A 14,868-nucleotide genomic window follows, 5' to 3' on the forward strand; every position below is an offset into this window, starting at 1 on the left:
AGGGGGGAATAGCAAATTTGTTTATCACACAAAGGGGGACCCATCATTGAAATGATGCAAACAACTCCTGCTGGTGCTTTCTTGAATAAAGGAACGCTTACTATGAAGAGAGAATGTATGAGTCAGCCGACCGAGCCTTTAACTCAAGAGTGTTCTGGTGCTGGGCTGCCGGGGTGACTGCTAACCTTCATTGGGGCAAACCCGCCGTAGTTGTGGGCAGCCGGGGGCATGCCCATGGAGGGGTACATGGGGGGGAGGGGGGGAGCGGGGCGGTAGGGGCTGCCGGCGGGGCCGGAGTTGTTCTGGGAGCGACCCCAGCTCAGACGCACGCGAGAGTTACCGATGGGGTAACCCTGCATCTGGTTGATGGCCATCTCGGCAGCGTGGCGCTGGACGAACTGGACGAAACCACAGCCCTTTCCAGGGGGGATCTTGACGTAGGTGATCTCGCCGAATCCCTGGAAGAAAGAACGGAGCTCATCCTCGGTGACATAGCCAGACAGACCGCCGACAAACACAGTGGTGTTGTTGGGGTCAGTGAACTGGTTCATGGGCTGGGGAGCACCGTAGAAACCCATGGGGGGGCCGTTCATAGGGGGGTACATGCCAGCGGGGCCGGGCATGCCGCCCATGTTGGTAGCAACACCGGGACCCTTGTTCTTGGGGGTGGCGGTGGAGATACGCATGGGGCGGTTGCCGCAGTAGACACCCTGCATCTCGGTCAGAGCACGCTGCTGGTCGGTCTCATCCGAGAAGCGAACGAAACCGTATCCACGGGACATGCCGCTGATGGGATCGGTCATGATCTTGGCAGACTTGCACGAGGGGAAGCGGCTCTGGAAAAGCGAGACAAGAACGTATTCGTTAACCTCCGGGCCGAGATCACCAACGAAAATAGAGTACTCGGGACCACGGTCATCACGGCTATTGAAATCAAAGAAAACAGGGTCAGCCACAATGCATTAATGACGAAAGATTCGTACAGGATTTGCGCTTACCTGCGATCAGCAAGGCCACCACCGGTAGCCCAGTTCAGCTTGAAGACACGGTTGGTGTTGGGCATGGGAGTGCCGTTCAGAGAGAGGGCCTTGGCAGCGGCAGCCGGGGAGGAGAAGTCGACAAAGCAGTAGCCAGCATTGCTCCTACTACCAACATTAGGACCTCGGGAATCATCAAAAAGTTAAATATCGAGGGGAAATCGTGGTCTTACCCAGAGAACTTGTCACGGATCATCTTGACGTTGACCTGCTCACCCATCTGGAACCAGAGGTTACGGATGAAGTTCTCATCAATCCAGGGCTCAAGCTCACCCATCCTGTGCGAACATTGTTAGTCGTATGTCCAAGGAGCAGACAAATGAGATTAAAGCAGTAGATATCAAACGTACCACAGGGTGGTCTTGCCATCAGCACCCTGCTGGGGAACGGGAGCGGATCCATCGGGAGCAGGGCCCTGGAAACCAGCAGTGGCAGGGTCAGCCTGGCCGGTCATGGTGGTGTCAGCAGGAGCTGGGGCACCAGCGGCGGCGGCGTCAGCCTGGTTGGGGAAGGAATCGAAGTTGTTGAAAGACATTGTGCGATCAAACGTATCCGAAAATTTGACGTAAGAATATAAAACGGCCTGGGCGACTGAAATTTCGTTGAGTCGTAAGGAAAGACCGTAAGATCAAGAAGCACTTCGTGAACCCAAAAACTAAGAGATGGGCGTTAGGTTTCCTGATCGAAAAGTGTTAAAAGGTGGAAGTCATGGAATGGTGAGACAAAAGGTAGAAGCGCATGCATCAAACGCTCAAAAAAAAGAAGAGTGAATATAAAGACAAAGAATGTGATAGCAAAGATGTGTAGGGAAACTGAAATCAAGATCCACGCCTGGGTCAGGTGAAGCTGAAGTTGTCCGATTTTTTGGGGGCGGAGTGAAAGCGGTCCAGTTGATTGTCAAATGGCAAGGCTGACGCAAAACTTCAGCCGCGACGATATGCTGGAAACTGCACCGAGACCAAATATATTTTTCTTTCGGGCAGCGCTCCGCTTATGCGCAATTTGATCTGAACGGAAACCGCCGGAGTAGGTAAGACCTTTTGCAAAGTAGAGTCGGATGTTGCAGAGCAAATTGTGGATAGCAGGTGCTGAATCACTTGGTCCCGCTCCATGCGCCGGCCGTTTCCGTCCAGGTCCCAGCGTTGAATTGCGACCGTCCACCAGGCTCCACTTCTCGTCGCCCACTGCCCATTTGACCCATGCGATCAGATTGTGACGTTTCTGCGACGCTGGCGACAAGTGACTGCGATCGTAGAAGTGAAGCGACCGGCGCAGGATAGAGGGTTCAGCGGCGCGATATTTCGAGGTACGCTGAATCTTGGTCAAGGGCTCGAGCGAAGCGACCGATGAATGAAGAGAATCGCAACAGTGAGGCGAAGAACTCTGACCCCAGCATGGATTTGATTTTGAAGGATGATGTAGTGGTGTGGCTAGTGAGAGTAGGACTGGGGAGGCGATGATGAAAGAGGCTTTAGAGCGAACACACGACTTACCAAGGGGAGGAAGAACCTGGCAAATTTCAAAACGAAAAAAGGTGATGAAAACCTGAGAAGAACTCCCGAAGCGCAAGACAGAACGAAATCCGCAAACCGAGAGGTGGAACAATAGGAAAGGAGGGATGAAGAAGGTTGGAGGGGAAAGATGAAGAATTGAAATCTCAGATTCTGCGTAGAGGGAGGGGAAGTGGGAAAGCCCATTACGCTACTAAGGGAGGGAAATGGTTCGTTTTACGTGAGATTACCAGGTATTCAAGGGTACGGTATGGTCATGTTATTTATTTGCCTTTTGTTTTGGAAATTTACCTAATATAACTTCTACATAGTATCCATGGATACTACGAAGATGATCATGAATATTGTATCCTTTGTTTACTAACTCTCGCAGTACAGAAGATGAGGTTTAGTATCCTGCTAGTATGCATGATATCACTATCGAAACCAGATCCCGGGGTACTAGTTTCTATGCAGAATCGCATAGTAAAACCCACCCCCAGCTCCCAGGCCGATCGCTACCAAAACGTTCCGTTATACCCGATGGCTGCATGAGTTCTATGGTGCTCTCCTACCAAGTATTGAGTATAGCCAGAATTAAGAATGTTTTAAATGCAGGGAAGTCATACAAGGGAGTGCATCCTCCTGCAAGGACCACCTGTCGCTACCCTTTGAATGTGACTTGTCGCATCCCCTCAATGCTTATCAGAAAGGCATGTATTGTATGGGGTGGCTGCGATCATCGATATAATACCCAAGTGTATGCTCATAAGCATTCGAGGTACATTATATTGTATGAATGTACCTCGCTTGCAAAATAGATATTATCCGCATGTAATGCAGGGTCTATAATCCAAGCCAAACTAGATTCTTCAGCTGATGTTCGCAAACCTGCAGAACAAACGGAAATAGAAGAGCTCCACCAGACGCCACAGAACCGTGGAAATGGCCTCCGCGGGTAAAACCAAGACACCGTACACCAGGGTGTCAGCCCAATACCTAAAGGAGGAAGAAAGAAAAAAAAAAAAAAAAAAAAACCTGGAAACCCCGATGCAGGTCCTGCAGCTTGTAGCTGGAGGGGCACCCATGACCCAGTAATCAAGGTACAACCAGGGCACCATCTCCGCTAGACAAGATCAGCTGCAGCAGCATGGTAGCCTCCAAGTACATACTGTTCTCGGCAGAATACCTTCTCGAAGCAAGGTTCTCAGATCCATGTCGGACCTTTGCCCGCGCTTACAACGCAAGGAATTGCAATACGTCACCCGGTGCACAATACAAGCTGAGCAACATCGACCTGAACCAGAACCATGGGACTCGAGCTGGCTGATTCTGGCTCGTGATTGGTTGGGACGCTTGGTCGTATTCGAATTACCGAGCTTTGGGATCAAGCTTGGCGTGGAGGCGAAAGCTCCAGCCGCATGGCGAGAACGCGGATTTGTTCGCTGTTATCATCTACACGAAGATATACGGTACTTTAGTTATGAATGTTGGTTTGATTTCAGTAGTATCAAGTAAGCATATCCTGGAGTTCTTGTTCTCAGATCGAGTTCACATAGAGTTTGGTCTTGCATCCCTCGGTGAAACTGGTATGAGCAAGGGGAACCTCGGGAACCCGTTGATCTATGAGATCAGTTCGAAACACGATTGATGCCCAAATCTTCGGGAACCCTTACATCTTGTGTTGCTGCCCTAGTTACACAAAAATTAACCTATGTGGATTCAGCCTGTCATAACCTCCCTGCAGGCCAGGGAGAAGGAGTGACAATATACTTTACGCATGCATACCTAAGAAAGTACATATAAATAAAGTCTTGTCAACGCGAACACGACACGACGCGGATTGGAAAACCGCGCATTTCCCAACAAAGACATATTAATAATTGGGCGCGTGAACCATGGATCAGCTCCTCCACCACCGGAATTAGGAAATAAGGGCATACCCTATATACAAATCATCGAGAATGAACATAATCAATGAAACCATGCGATCATGAAGTCATTATTTTCAATGGGGCAACGTTTGAAGCCCCTCAAACCTCCGACTAAACTAAACTAAATATGCACACATGGTGGCTCAGGCCCAAGGCTGAGCATCCCCAAAACCCAGAGGCTCCACTTTCAGGGCTCGAATCCACACTAGTTCGCGACGTTTTATCCAAAGAGAAGGCCGGGACTCGCTTCGATCATTACAAGCGTTTGGTGGAGGTATTGTGCATACGGGTCACTCGACCGGTTATCGCTATTACCTCCCTTGGAGATTTGGGACGCAAGTGTACCTGACGCTGGGCCACCCCACTATATTCTTTTTTGGTTTTGGTTTTTTTTTTTTTCTAGGGGTCATTTCTAGCGTCTTCGAGAAAATTCTTCGTCGTCTATGGCGTGTGTGGTGGGACTGTAGGGTCAGTTTGGGCGTTTAATTTGGTACGTTTAATTAAATTTAATGTTGTTGCATAATGCTGCAACCCAACATGTAGAAGATCTCAACAGTGTAAAACTATCAACATATACTGATTAGCCACGTTTATACATTCTGAAAATAAATCTTGGCATTGAGCAGCCCCTCTACAGAGTAAAGCCTTGACTAGTTGCTGATAAATGATGCCATTTTCCTGAAACTACCATCAAACCACGTATCCACTCTGAACAAGAAGCCATACAAACACTCAAAAACAGTGGACACCGGACACCATCCTCCATACACTCAATCCGCATAACATCCCCCATCTAGATTATCACCTTCACCCTGATCCGCCAACAACATCAAAGTCTGGTCATAAACCTTCGCAGCCTCCATCAACCAAGGCTGCATAGGAAGATCTGCACCCAGGGGCTCATCATCATAAGCAGCATTCCCATTTTCATTCAGCTCAGAAAAACTGCTCGAACTGGAGTCCTCAAGACAAGAAAAGATCTTGTACCGCGTCGTCTCCGCTAAGCTACGGATCCGAACCTTCTGCGTCTGCGTCACGAGCGGACGGTCTGCCGTCGCACCGGGAATGAGTTCTTTAGTAACCGGGTGCTGACCGGTACAGAGAGCGGCGAAGATCGAGTCAAATTTATGCAGGATGGTTAGTGTAGCCTCAGGATCGAATTTGTAGGTCGGGAGAGCCATTTCGGTGATCCCAGCAAGAGTGATTAGGCCTTCGACTTGGATCGAGGCTGGATGCTGTTAGTATAATTCGACGATGTAGGCTTATCAGAACCAGGAGAGGGGACATGGAAACATGGGAGTAAAGAGGAAGACCTGAGGATTCGAGAAGAAAAGAAATATCAACTTACGAGTCGCCGATGCCCATAACGAATCGACTAACAGCCCCACCTCCCGTGCCAACTGGGCGAAGTTCTCGAATCTTTTCTCTGAAGCTCGGGTCTCGCTTCCATCCATGCCCATTTCAGACTTCATGTGACGGTAGGTGATTCTTTCGATGCCTGTGCTCAATCGACCACGCATTTGAGTTTCCTCTGCCGAGCCGGGATGCAGGGGCTGGGCGCGTTGCTCGGGCAGAGAAAGTATCGGAGCCCATAGTGGCGTTTCTGTTTGGAAAGACACCGAGTGAACTGAGGCGGTGCCGTTGTTGTCTGTATCCGGTGCTGATCTTGGTGCAGCTAGAGGCACGTCTTCGAACTCCACATCTGAGTCCGTGTCGGTCTCTTCTGGAGTTGCCGTGTTGGCCATTTTGATTTGTTGTGTCTGGAACGGGGGAACGGTTGTTTTCAAAATATAAACAAGTGAGGGAAGAGGGAGATGGTGATGTGAGCTAGCGTGGGTTTGTAGGGTCGAATGGGTAAGATATGTTGCGGGGTACGAACGATTCGCAGCCACGAGTTCACATTACAAGTATCGATCCATCATTTCGGGACCATGATTCCATGTCCTAAATTTTAGAGTCTGTCTACATATACAGACCTGGAGAGTGGAAAGCTGTGTATCGAAGCCGAAGCTCCGGGTCTGCGGACGTACAAGCTTGAGTGAGTGAGATGGGATGCCAAGCCTTGGTCTGTGCTTTACCGTTAAAAGAGCCCAGGATGACTACTACGTGTTGGAAGTTGGCTTCCATGCTTCACACACCGATTTTTGCTCCAAATATATCATGGAACAGTGCCAAACCTCATTCGGGCCTCGGATCACTGGGTGAGAGAGCTTTGGGATACTGATCTCATTATTATACAAAACAAAGTTTCCCTTCCCCCAGGCTGTGCAGACTCAGTAGACTTGAGAAACCCTACTTTCCGCGCAAGACGCGGCGCGAGAGGGCTGCTCACGCATCATGTCGGCTAGCTCTAGAAGTAGCCCAGGGGCTTCCGTAGAACAAGTGTAGGTCTATTCTACCTCTCAAATTTCAGCCAGCGCTTCAAGGGATTGGGCAGACCAGGCATCCACAGTCTCCATTTTCCACTTATTCAAAGTAGACATTGAAGAAATTGTCCGCGAGTCATCAGGGCCTAGTTTCAGGCTGCGGAGCCGGCAACATTCTGCCATCAAGTGTAAAGCAGCTTTAATCCGACCAGATGACTTTAATGTAATAGCCAAATTATTCATGCTAACCAAAGTGTTAGGATGCTCCGGCCCGAGGACCTGTTTGCGGGCCTCCATCACATGCAGCCAGAGTTTTTCGGCCTCTTGAAATCGTCCGTGATACCGGTAGGTCGATGCTAGGCCGCTTGTGCTGATCAGAGTGTCAGGATGCATTGGTCCGAGTACTTGTTCGCGGGCCTTTATCACCCGCACGTAAAGTTCTTCGGCCTCCTTCCATCGGTTTTGAGCTTGGCAGATCGATGCTAGATTATGCATGCTATTCAGTGTCTGGTAATGGTCTTCACCGAGTACCTGTGTGCGAGCCCTCATCACCTGCACGTTGAGCTCTTCGGCCTCCTTCCATCGTCCTTGATGCTGGTAGGTAAATGCCAGGTTATACATGCTAACCAGTGTATCGGGATGCTCCGGCCCGAGCACCTGCTTGCGATATTCTATTACTCGTAGCTCTAAAACCTCTGCGCTTTTCCATTTACCGGTAAGTGTGTATGCTCCCCCTACCATTTCTAGACTATCAATCGTTGTCTCGTGGCGTGGACCAAACAGTCTCGTTCTTATGTTCATAGCCAAGGTTGCTAGATTTTCGCACACACGAAAATCTGCCGTATTATACGCAAACCAAGCTGCTCTATGAAGCACGTCGGCCCATTTTGGTAAGATCCCTTCACCACTCGGTGGATGCACGAGAGCAGATTGTACATGTGAAAAGAGCGATTGGCACACCGCCCAGTTCTCAAATCCCCCGTCTGGAAATTCAGACCAAAGTATCTCGATGAATAGCTGCTTCCAATCTTCATGTACACCGTAGGCCTCAAGCCACTTCCGCATAGCCAATTGTACTAACCGATGCATTTCGAATGTCGCTCCATCAACACTGATAGAGATCATCGAGTAATCTCTTAGAACCAGTATGTTATCTTCAAACTCCTCGTCTATGCTAGACTCTGTTCCACTCTCTTCGTTGTCATCGCTTTCATTCAGTAATTCGCGCTGAAGTAACTTTGCAGGGATGCCTTGGCGGTCGAAGCAACTCATGAGCGACAAAAGGCCTGCAGCCACTGGTTGGGCTTGTAGTATATGGTCGAACGATATCTGCAAGGTAATCAGAATAGAGTTTTTTGCATCTCTATCTCGACGTAGCTGCCCTCCGTTATGGTTCAGGAGACTTGTTTTCTTACGATCACTCTTTTGAAATTCCTTCAGATACTGTGATACCGACAGGCGGGGCATTCTTTGTTTGATATAAGCTGCGGCTTGCACAATTGCAAGTGGTATACAGTCAAGAGTAGTGACGAGCTGAATGATGCTTTCCTTCTCCGCTTGCGCTCCTAGCTTCTTCTCAAAGAGCACCGTTGCTTGTGACGAATCCATTGGTTCTATCGAAAAAGTATCGTCGCCTTCCACTATGCTAGAGATAGCGCCACTGCTTCGAGAAGTAATGATCATTGACCCGTTCAGGGTGATTGGGAAGTATGCCAGGAGGGGTTGCCCCGATGGCGGAACTTCATGGAGGAACTGACTATCGTCCACATTATCAAGCATCACAACCCATTTTCCATTCTTTTCATCAGCAAGCCAGCTGTGAATGAGCCCAAATATATTAGCCGAGGGGTCTTTTCGCCCGGCGATCTTGACTCGGTCGGCGATATCCCGGCAATCTTGCTCAAAACGAGCCGCATTACCTGCGTGAATCCAGAGAACCCATGTCTGAGGCGACTTTTCCCGGATTCGGTAGGATAGTTCAATCGCAAGTTGAGATTTACTTCCCATAAGTTAACACAACTGAGCAGGGATCAATTCGCTGTCTATCTTCACTTACCCTACGCCACCCAGGCCAACAAGCGCTATCCTAGCACCCGGTGTAGTCCCCCTTTCGTATATCTCATCGAGCAGCGTTCCACGATCAACATAGTTACGATCACGACGGAACGGAACGGTAGATAGAGGAAGGGGTGGAGTCTCTGGCCGCTCTTGCTCTGGACCCAGAAATGATTAGGTGATTCCAAAGTTTGACCTGGTTTAGCCACGACGGTCCTGTGAGACCTACTTGGGGGCAGATGGATAGTTCCATTGTTAATTCCCACTTGGCTGCCCGAGTTTGCGCCGCCAAAAGATATGGAAGTCATGGTCAATATGCAATGCGTTTTATGCCGTGTTAGTGGGCAAATGACTGCCCAACTTCTCGATAACTATCCTCAGCCTCATTATCATGTGACCTTCCCTCAGGTGCTTAAGCATACCAAAGGTCATTGGTGGAAGCCGATTTACATGTACATAGTTGAATTTCGATTCAGGACAAAATCAATCGATGTCCTAATAATTCTATTGTGTTCACATGGACACGTAATCAATGCACTAAATGACTGATAAACTAATGTATCGATCAGCGAATGCCACATAGAAACAGATAAGACTCTGTGGTATCGAAAACTTTTCAGAAGGCGAGAAGATTGTTATAATGCTGGTTTTTGATGGCATGGCAGACAGCGGCGAAGCGCGTCTTGCTACACTGGCCCCAGCGGATTCATCATAGGAGTATGGAATAGGAACAGGAAAAAAATCAAGAAATTCGAGATGACTCACTCCCTATGTACCAGGACGCTTGGTTTTGTCCATAGAAACTCCCAGAACGCCTTGCCATGCTATAGACACCTCACTCAGGCTAGAAACCAGTTAGCAGTGAATTCACCAAGTCGAAGCAAAGAAACTCACCCGAATCTTTCCTTTCCGCATCTTAATATCCGCCAACTTCCTCTTATCCTCATCGAACTTCTTGAGCAATTCTTGCTGCCTCTCCTTCCTCTTCTCTCTAGACTGGAACCGGTAGAAGTCCTCCAATCCCTCAGCCTTCTTCTTCTCCCGCGCAATCAACTCCTTCATTTCCTCCTCCCTCGCAACAGAATTCAACTTAGGTCCATTCGTGACAGTAACGAATCCATCCTCATCCGGCTCCGCATACTTCCTCGACTCCTCGCGCTTCCGTCCCTCGGACACTTGCGCGAAGACAGTCATAAAGTCATTGACGGCCGTCAACAGCTCCCGGCGGGCGGGGTAGCGGCGACGTTCGTGGGAGAGGTAGCGTTGCAGACCTAGTGCGGGGACACGGTCTTTAGAGACATCTTCGCCCCAGACGATGGTTGTTCCCTTTCTTGCGGCTTTGGCGGCGGCTTTGAGGCTTGCTTCCATGCTTGCGCGATCGGCGAAGACGACGATGGCATGGGCGCCACTCTTTTGGAGTTGACGATCCCATGTTGAAGGAAGGGTGATCTCGTCTAGCTGGGACTGGAGATCGTCGGCTGTAACACGCTTGCGCTTTTTGCTGCGGTGGGAGAGGTTGTTTTCTGTTGCGGGTGCGACATTAGTCTTTTTGGTGGGGACGTCTTCAAATTGGACGCTTGAGACACGGCCGGCGGCAAGTTGCTTGCCGAAGAGGTCGCGGAGGTGGGTTTCTGTTGTGTCGATGGGGGTATTGACGATGAAAAGAGAGCGAGAGGAGTCAGGGTCTGGAATGCGAGGTTCGTGGGGGCGAATGTAGAGGTAGTGGGTGGCTGGTAGGGGGTAGGTCGGGATTGATGGGAGCTGGAGTGGGAGGGTGGTGTACCCTTCCACTTTTGGGGCGTCTCTCTTCATTTTGGTGATGAGGATTGGTGTTAATTGTTCGCCGTTTAAGTTGGTGACTTTTTTGCAGTTTTTTTAATTCTGCCGTGCCGTCCGGGCGGATTCACGGGCGGTGAAACAGAGCAAGAATAGCTGAGGAACGGAACTACTAAATTAATAACCTCGGAAGGAGCCAAGAAGTAGCAGATAAAGGAAAGTCGATTCTTTAATATAGAATATAATCACTATTTAATGCTACATATACTTCCACGAGAAATAAAATTCCTTCTCATATCGCTGTTTTCCGAGATTCATATCCCACATCACTCAAATCTGGTCTGGATCGTTGATGCCTCCATTCGTGATCACATAGGTGGCTTCTCTCTCGGGGCAGTCTAGAAAAATCAGAATGTAGTTTGAAAAGGCAAGTCTCTATGTGTTGGTGCTTACCAGGCGAATCCTGAATCTTAGCTACCCGTTCCTCACCACGGCCCTTGCGAAGCAGCACTCGAGTTGTAGACGCATGAGCAAGTACATGTCCACCGACAGGCTTGCGACCATCAGCACCGGCAAAGAGAGCACTTGCACCGGGGTCACTCTGGACCTGATTCGTCTGAAAAGCAAGTTAGATGCTAGCAGAATAAGCATCGAAAGGCTTGGGTATACTGACCATCAAGACGCAGACATTGAACTCTGTAGAAACATCAGCAACAAACATCGCAAAACGCATGAAACTGCAACACAAGGGTGTATAAAAATTAGAGCTCACCTTCAGCCATATGCGCTAGCTTCATCAAGAACTGATTCAACTTCTGCTGACGCTCCGCCAACTCCCCACGTCCACAGTAGTCGACTCGGAAACAATTCATAATGCTATCAATCACAAGCAAACGATAAGACCCACCCGCGAATTCTCGACTCAGTGTATTCAGCAGTTCCAGCTGATGCTCACTGTTCAGAGCACGCGCATACGAAATATTCTCTTGGGCCATGTCCGGATCAACGCCGAAGCGTTCGGCGATCTGCGCGATACGCTCAGGCCGGAATGTGCCTTCTGTGTCGATGTATGCAACTTTACCGTCAGCACCGCCCATTGCCTTTGGGAGCTGAGCGATGATGGACATTGTGTGTGAGAGTTGGGTTTTTCCGCAGCGGAACTCGCCGAAGACCTCGCTGATGCTCATGCTTTGGAAGCCGCTGTATGTGAATGATTAGATTAGATTAGATCAGATGGAATTACAGTGTGCTCCGTCGTAGACGTGGGTCATTTTCCTGTGAAGGATTCAACTTACCCTCCGAGAATAGAGTCAAATTGTTTGCTTCCTGTTGAGATCCGGAGGACTTTCTTGCGCTGATGGAATAATTCCATGGCTGTGATGAATCCCAAGGAGGGCTAATGCATCATATATTAGAAATGTCCCCATTATTATTGCCACAAAACGCCTGGAATGTTAAACTGACAAGGCATTTTTGGACAGCTTCCTTGATCTTCTCTACCTTGATTTCGCTGAAGCCTTTGACTTTGAGGAGTGTTCTGCGGGTGGCACCATGTACAGACTGATGTCGGCGTTAACAAGGACTTTGAGTACTATTAGGATCAATTGATGACGTATGCGTACAGAAACAGTGTAGTACCCATTGGCTTTAAGCTTGGTTATGTCTGCAACTCCAATGCCGTGGGATTGAATCCCATCGATATCCACGATGAAGTCCTGATGAAAGTTAATTGTCCGAAGACATCAAGTAGATGGATTGAGATGAAACAAACCTCATCACCATATTCATCTCCCACATCGGAGCCAGGCATTTTGGCGATGGTGATGGAAAGTGAGAGATGGAAGAGTGAAACTTGGTTGGGAGTGACAGTCCCGGGTCTACTACAGAACGATTAATTGATCCCAAGGAATACCGTTTTCTTCTACACTACTGATTCAACTAGACTACATATTACACAGGAAAAAATGTCGAAAGAATTGCGTTTTCTTATTCTCAGCACCAAGGAATCTTCTCACCGGAAAAGGCCCCATTCCAAATACACTGCGATCTGCTTTTCTCTTTCTCTTTCTCTGCATCCACCACTCCTCATCCTCTCATCCTCTCTCGCTCTCTCTCCGGGCCCAACCGGGAAAACCGCAATCAAGAGTAGATTTCATCGAATCAAAGATTCGACTGTGGGAGAAACAAATAGACAAGACGCCAACCATGAGACTTGACCAAGATCAAGTCAGCTTGAGGGAAACCGGGGGTTCGTGATTTCAAAAGAAAAAGGGAAGAACTTTTTCTGTTCGATCGTCGTATACATAACAAGTGGCAATGCGAAAAGAAAAGACAAAGACGATAAACAAACAAATTCAAACCAATACCCAATTCGAAGGGAGAATGGCCAATATATGCAAAGGAAGACTCCGGAGAGGGAAAAAAAGGATCGTTCGGGGTTGAAAGTGACCGTAATACAGGGTTGAAAGAAGAAATGGGGGAAATAAGTCCGGGCATGGCACGGTGGTGAGAAATCAGGTTAAATCAAGAAGTCGCTTATGCAACAGTGGTGGTAGGAGCAGCCGCAGCCGCAGCCGGAGCAGCAGCAGGGGCCGCAGTGGCGGCTTCGGTTTCGCCAGCCTCGACGGCCTCGACGGCAGCGACAGCGGAGACAACAGGGGCAATAGGAGCCGAGGCAGTGGCATCCACAGCAACGGTGGCGGCAGCAGCATCAGAGGCCGCGGGAGCAGCAGCCTCAGTGGTGGTGCAGTCGCGGGAGATGTGACCGGGCTGGCCGCACTTGTAGCAGACCTTGCCGGTCTGGCTCAGAGGGCCACCGTTGGGGGAGGTGCAGTCACGGGAGATGTGACCAAGCTTGCCACAGGCATAGCACTTCATGGCCTGAGCCTGGCAGTCACGGGCGAAGTGGTTGGGGCCACCACACTTGTAGCACATGGCAGTGCGGGGGAAGCCACCAAAGTTACCACGGAAACCGCCCTGGCCCTGGAAACCGCCACGAGCAGCTCCAGCGGGGCGACGGCCAGCGTTGGGCACAGCAGGGCTAGTGCAGTTACGCTGTGTGGATTGTAAGTATATCGACCAGAGCAACGAATCGGAGTCAACATACGGCAAGGTGGCCGGCCTGGCCGCAGTTGTAGCAGCGGCCGTTGGCACCGCCGTTCAGGCGCAGAGTGGGGCAGTCAGCCTGGACATGTCCAAGGCCCTGGCAGTTGTAGCACTGCTTGGCTATTGAAGGTCAGTCTATGACTAACATGATCTCATCGATTGGGGTGGGTTCTTACTCTCGGTGGTACGAGGAAGGGGGCAGCTGCTGGACTCGTGGCCTATTTGAGATGAATGAGACTTTGTAGATCAAGGAACGGTCACACGAAATGCCTACCAGGCTGCTTGCCTATGATGCCATTAGCTTTAGATCGAGAGAAAGAGAGTATGAATATACATACAGTTGTAGCACAAGCGCTCAGTGGAAGAGCAGACCTCTGCGCCAGTTAGTGAAAGGTTCTAAGCAAACCGAATGTTCTCAACTGACCGGCGTAGTGGCCAATGTTGCCACACTTGTAGCACGCACGACGAGACAACATCATTTCTGATTTCTACAAACGAGCATCAGCCTAATTCGACTTCGACATGTCGTTTCCCAATCCCGCAAGTTTCCGGTCGCCAATTGTTCCTCCACGGCCATATTATTCAATCCGTCTCATCCAAGCACAGAAGACCAATATTGCAGAGATATCATGTGCGTATGGTTGTCCAACACGAAACCCAAACAGTGAAGTGGGTATCTCGATTTTGTCGCATGTTCAAAAATTGCATCGTGCGGGATGGAGGGGAGGCCGACGATCCGCGCGGGGAACCAAAAACGAAGGGCAGAACGGCGTAGACTCACCAAGGAAAGTATACTCTTGCCAATCTCAAGTTCTAATGAGTTCCAGGGACCCTGTTAGCTTTGAGAACCTTGGGGAGGAGAAGCGCGAAATCAACCAACGATGGTCAAGAACATCACGTTCTTGACAGCCCACCAAAAAAATCACAAAAGTGGGTCGAACGTTACTGTAGCCCCAAGCGCACAATGACTTCACTTACCACAACACCGGGAATATGGAACCCTTCAAACAGCGATATCACTTTATTTTCTAATGAAGAATGGAGAAGACAGAAAATGCCGTGGGGGCGCTAACTCGTCAAAACTTTAGCTCCACCAGTAAGGTTG

The 14,868-nt window shown here is 49.5% G+C and overlaps 5 protein-coding genes across 5 annotated transcripts; all 5 read right to left on the reverse strand.

Moving 5' to 3' along the window:
* Positions 1–143: 143 nt before the first annotated feature.
* Positions 144–1,572, reverse strand: N7484_011851 (RNA-binding protein; the record flags this gene model as incomplete). Its single annotated transcript, XM_057122238.1, has 4 exons — positions 144–924; positions 999–1,142; positions 1,211–1,315; positions 1,388–1,572. The coding sequence occupies 4 exons, from the start codon at positions 1,570–1,572 to the stop codon at positions 144–146; spliced, it is 1,215 nt and encodes a 404-aa protein (XP_056967992.1).
* Positions 1,573–5,231: 3,659 nt separating this feature from the next.
* N7484_011852 (uncharacterized protein) lies at positions 5,232–6,206 on the reverse strand (the record flags this gene model as incomplete). Its single annotated transcript, XM_057122239.1, has 2 exons — positions 5,232–5,689; positions 5,810–6,206. The coding sequence occupies 2 exons, from the start codon at positions 6,204–6,206 to the stop codon at positions 5,232–5,234; spliced, it is 855 nt and encodes a 284-aa protein (XP_056967993.1).
* A 3,511-nt stretch (positions 6,207–9,717) lies between these two features.
* N7484_011853 (putative ribosomal small subunit assembly protein) lies at positions 9,718–10,694 on the reverse strand (the record flags this gene model as incomplete). Its single annotated transcript, XM_057122240.1, has 2 exons — positions 9,718–9,726; positions 9,777–10,694. The coding sequence occupies 2 exons, from the start codon at positions 10,692–10,694 to the stop codon at positions 9,718–9,720; spliced, it is 927 nt and encodes a 308-aa protein (XP_056967994.1).
* Positions 10,695–10,988: 294 nt separating this feature from the next.
* N7484_011854 (recombinase DMC1) lies at positions 10,989–12,468 on the reverse strand (the record flags this gene model as incomplete). Its single annotated transcript, XM_057122241.1, has 8 exons — positions 10,989–11,056; positions 11,112–11,274; positions 11,332–11,354; positions 11,431–11,858; positions 11,954–12,054; positions 12,123–12,218; positions 12,281–12,373; positions 12,430–12,468. The coding sequence occupies 8 exons, from the start codon at positions 12,466–12,468 to the stop codon at positions 10,989–10,991; spliced, it is 1,011 nt and encodes a 336-aa protein (XP_056967995.1).
* Positions 12,469–13,193: 725 nt separating this feature from the next.
* gisB (putative zinc knuckle nucleic acid binding protein) lies at positions 13,194–14,261 on the reverse strand (the record flags this gene model as incomplete). The annotated part of the gene is made up of 6 exons (XM_057122242.1): positions 14,188–14,261; positions 14,102–14,137; positions 14,038–14,049; positions 13,940–13,981; positions 13,765–13,883; positions 13,194–13,712 (listed from the first exon to the last, which is right to left on the reverse strand). Exons 1-6 carry the CDS (start codon positions 14,240–14,242, stop codon positions 13,194–13,196), a joined length of 783 nt encoding a protein of 260 aa, XP_056967996.1. The 5' UTR covers positions 14,243–14,261.
* Positions 14,262–14,868: the final 607 nt, after the last annotated feature.

The sequence above is a fragment of the Penicillium longicatenatum genome, assembly GCF_028827895.1.
Source record: "Penicillium longicatenatum strain IBT 33135 chromosome Unknown contig_7_segment0_segment0, whole genome shotgun sequence".
In the NCBI taxonomy this organism is placed as follows: domain Eukaryota; kingdom Fungi; phylum Ascomycota; class Eurotiomycetes; order Eurotiales; family Aspergillaceae; genus Penicillium; species Penicillium longicatenatum.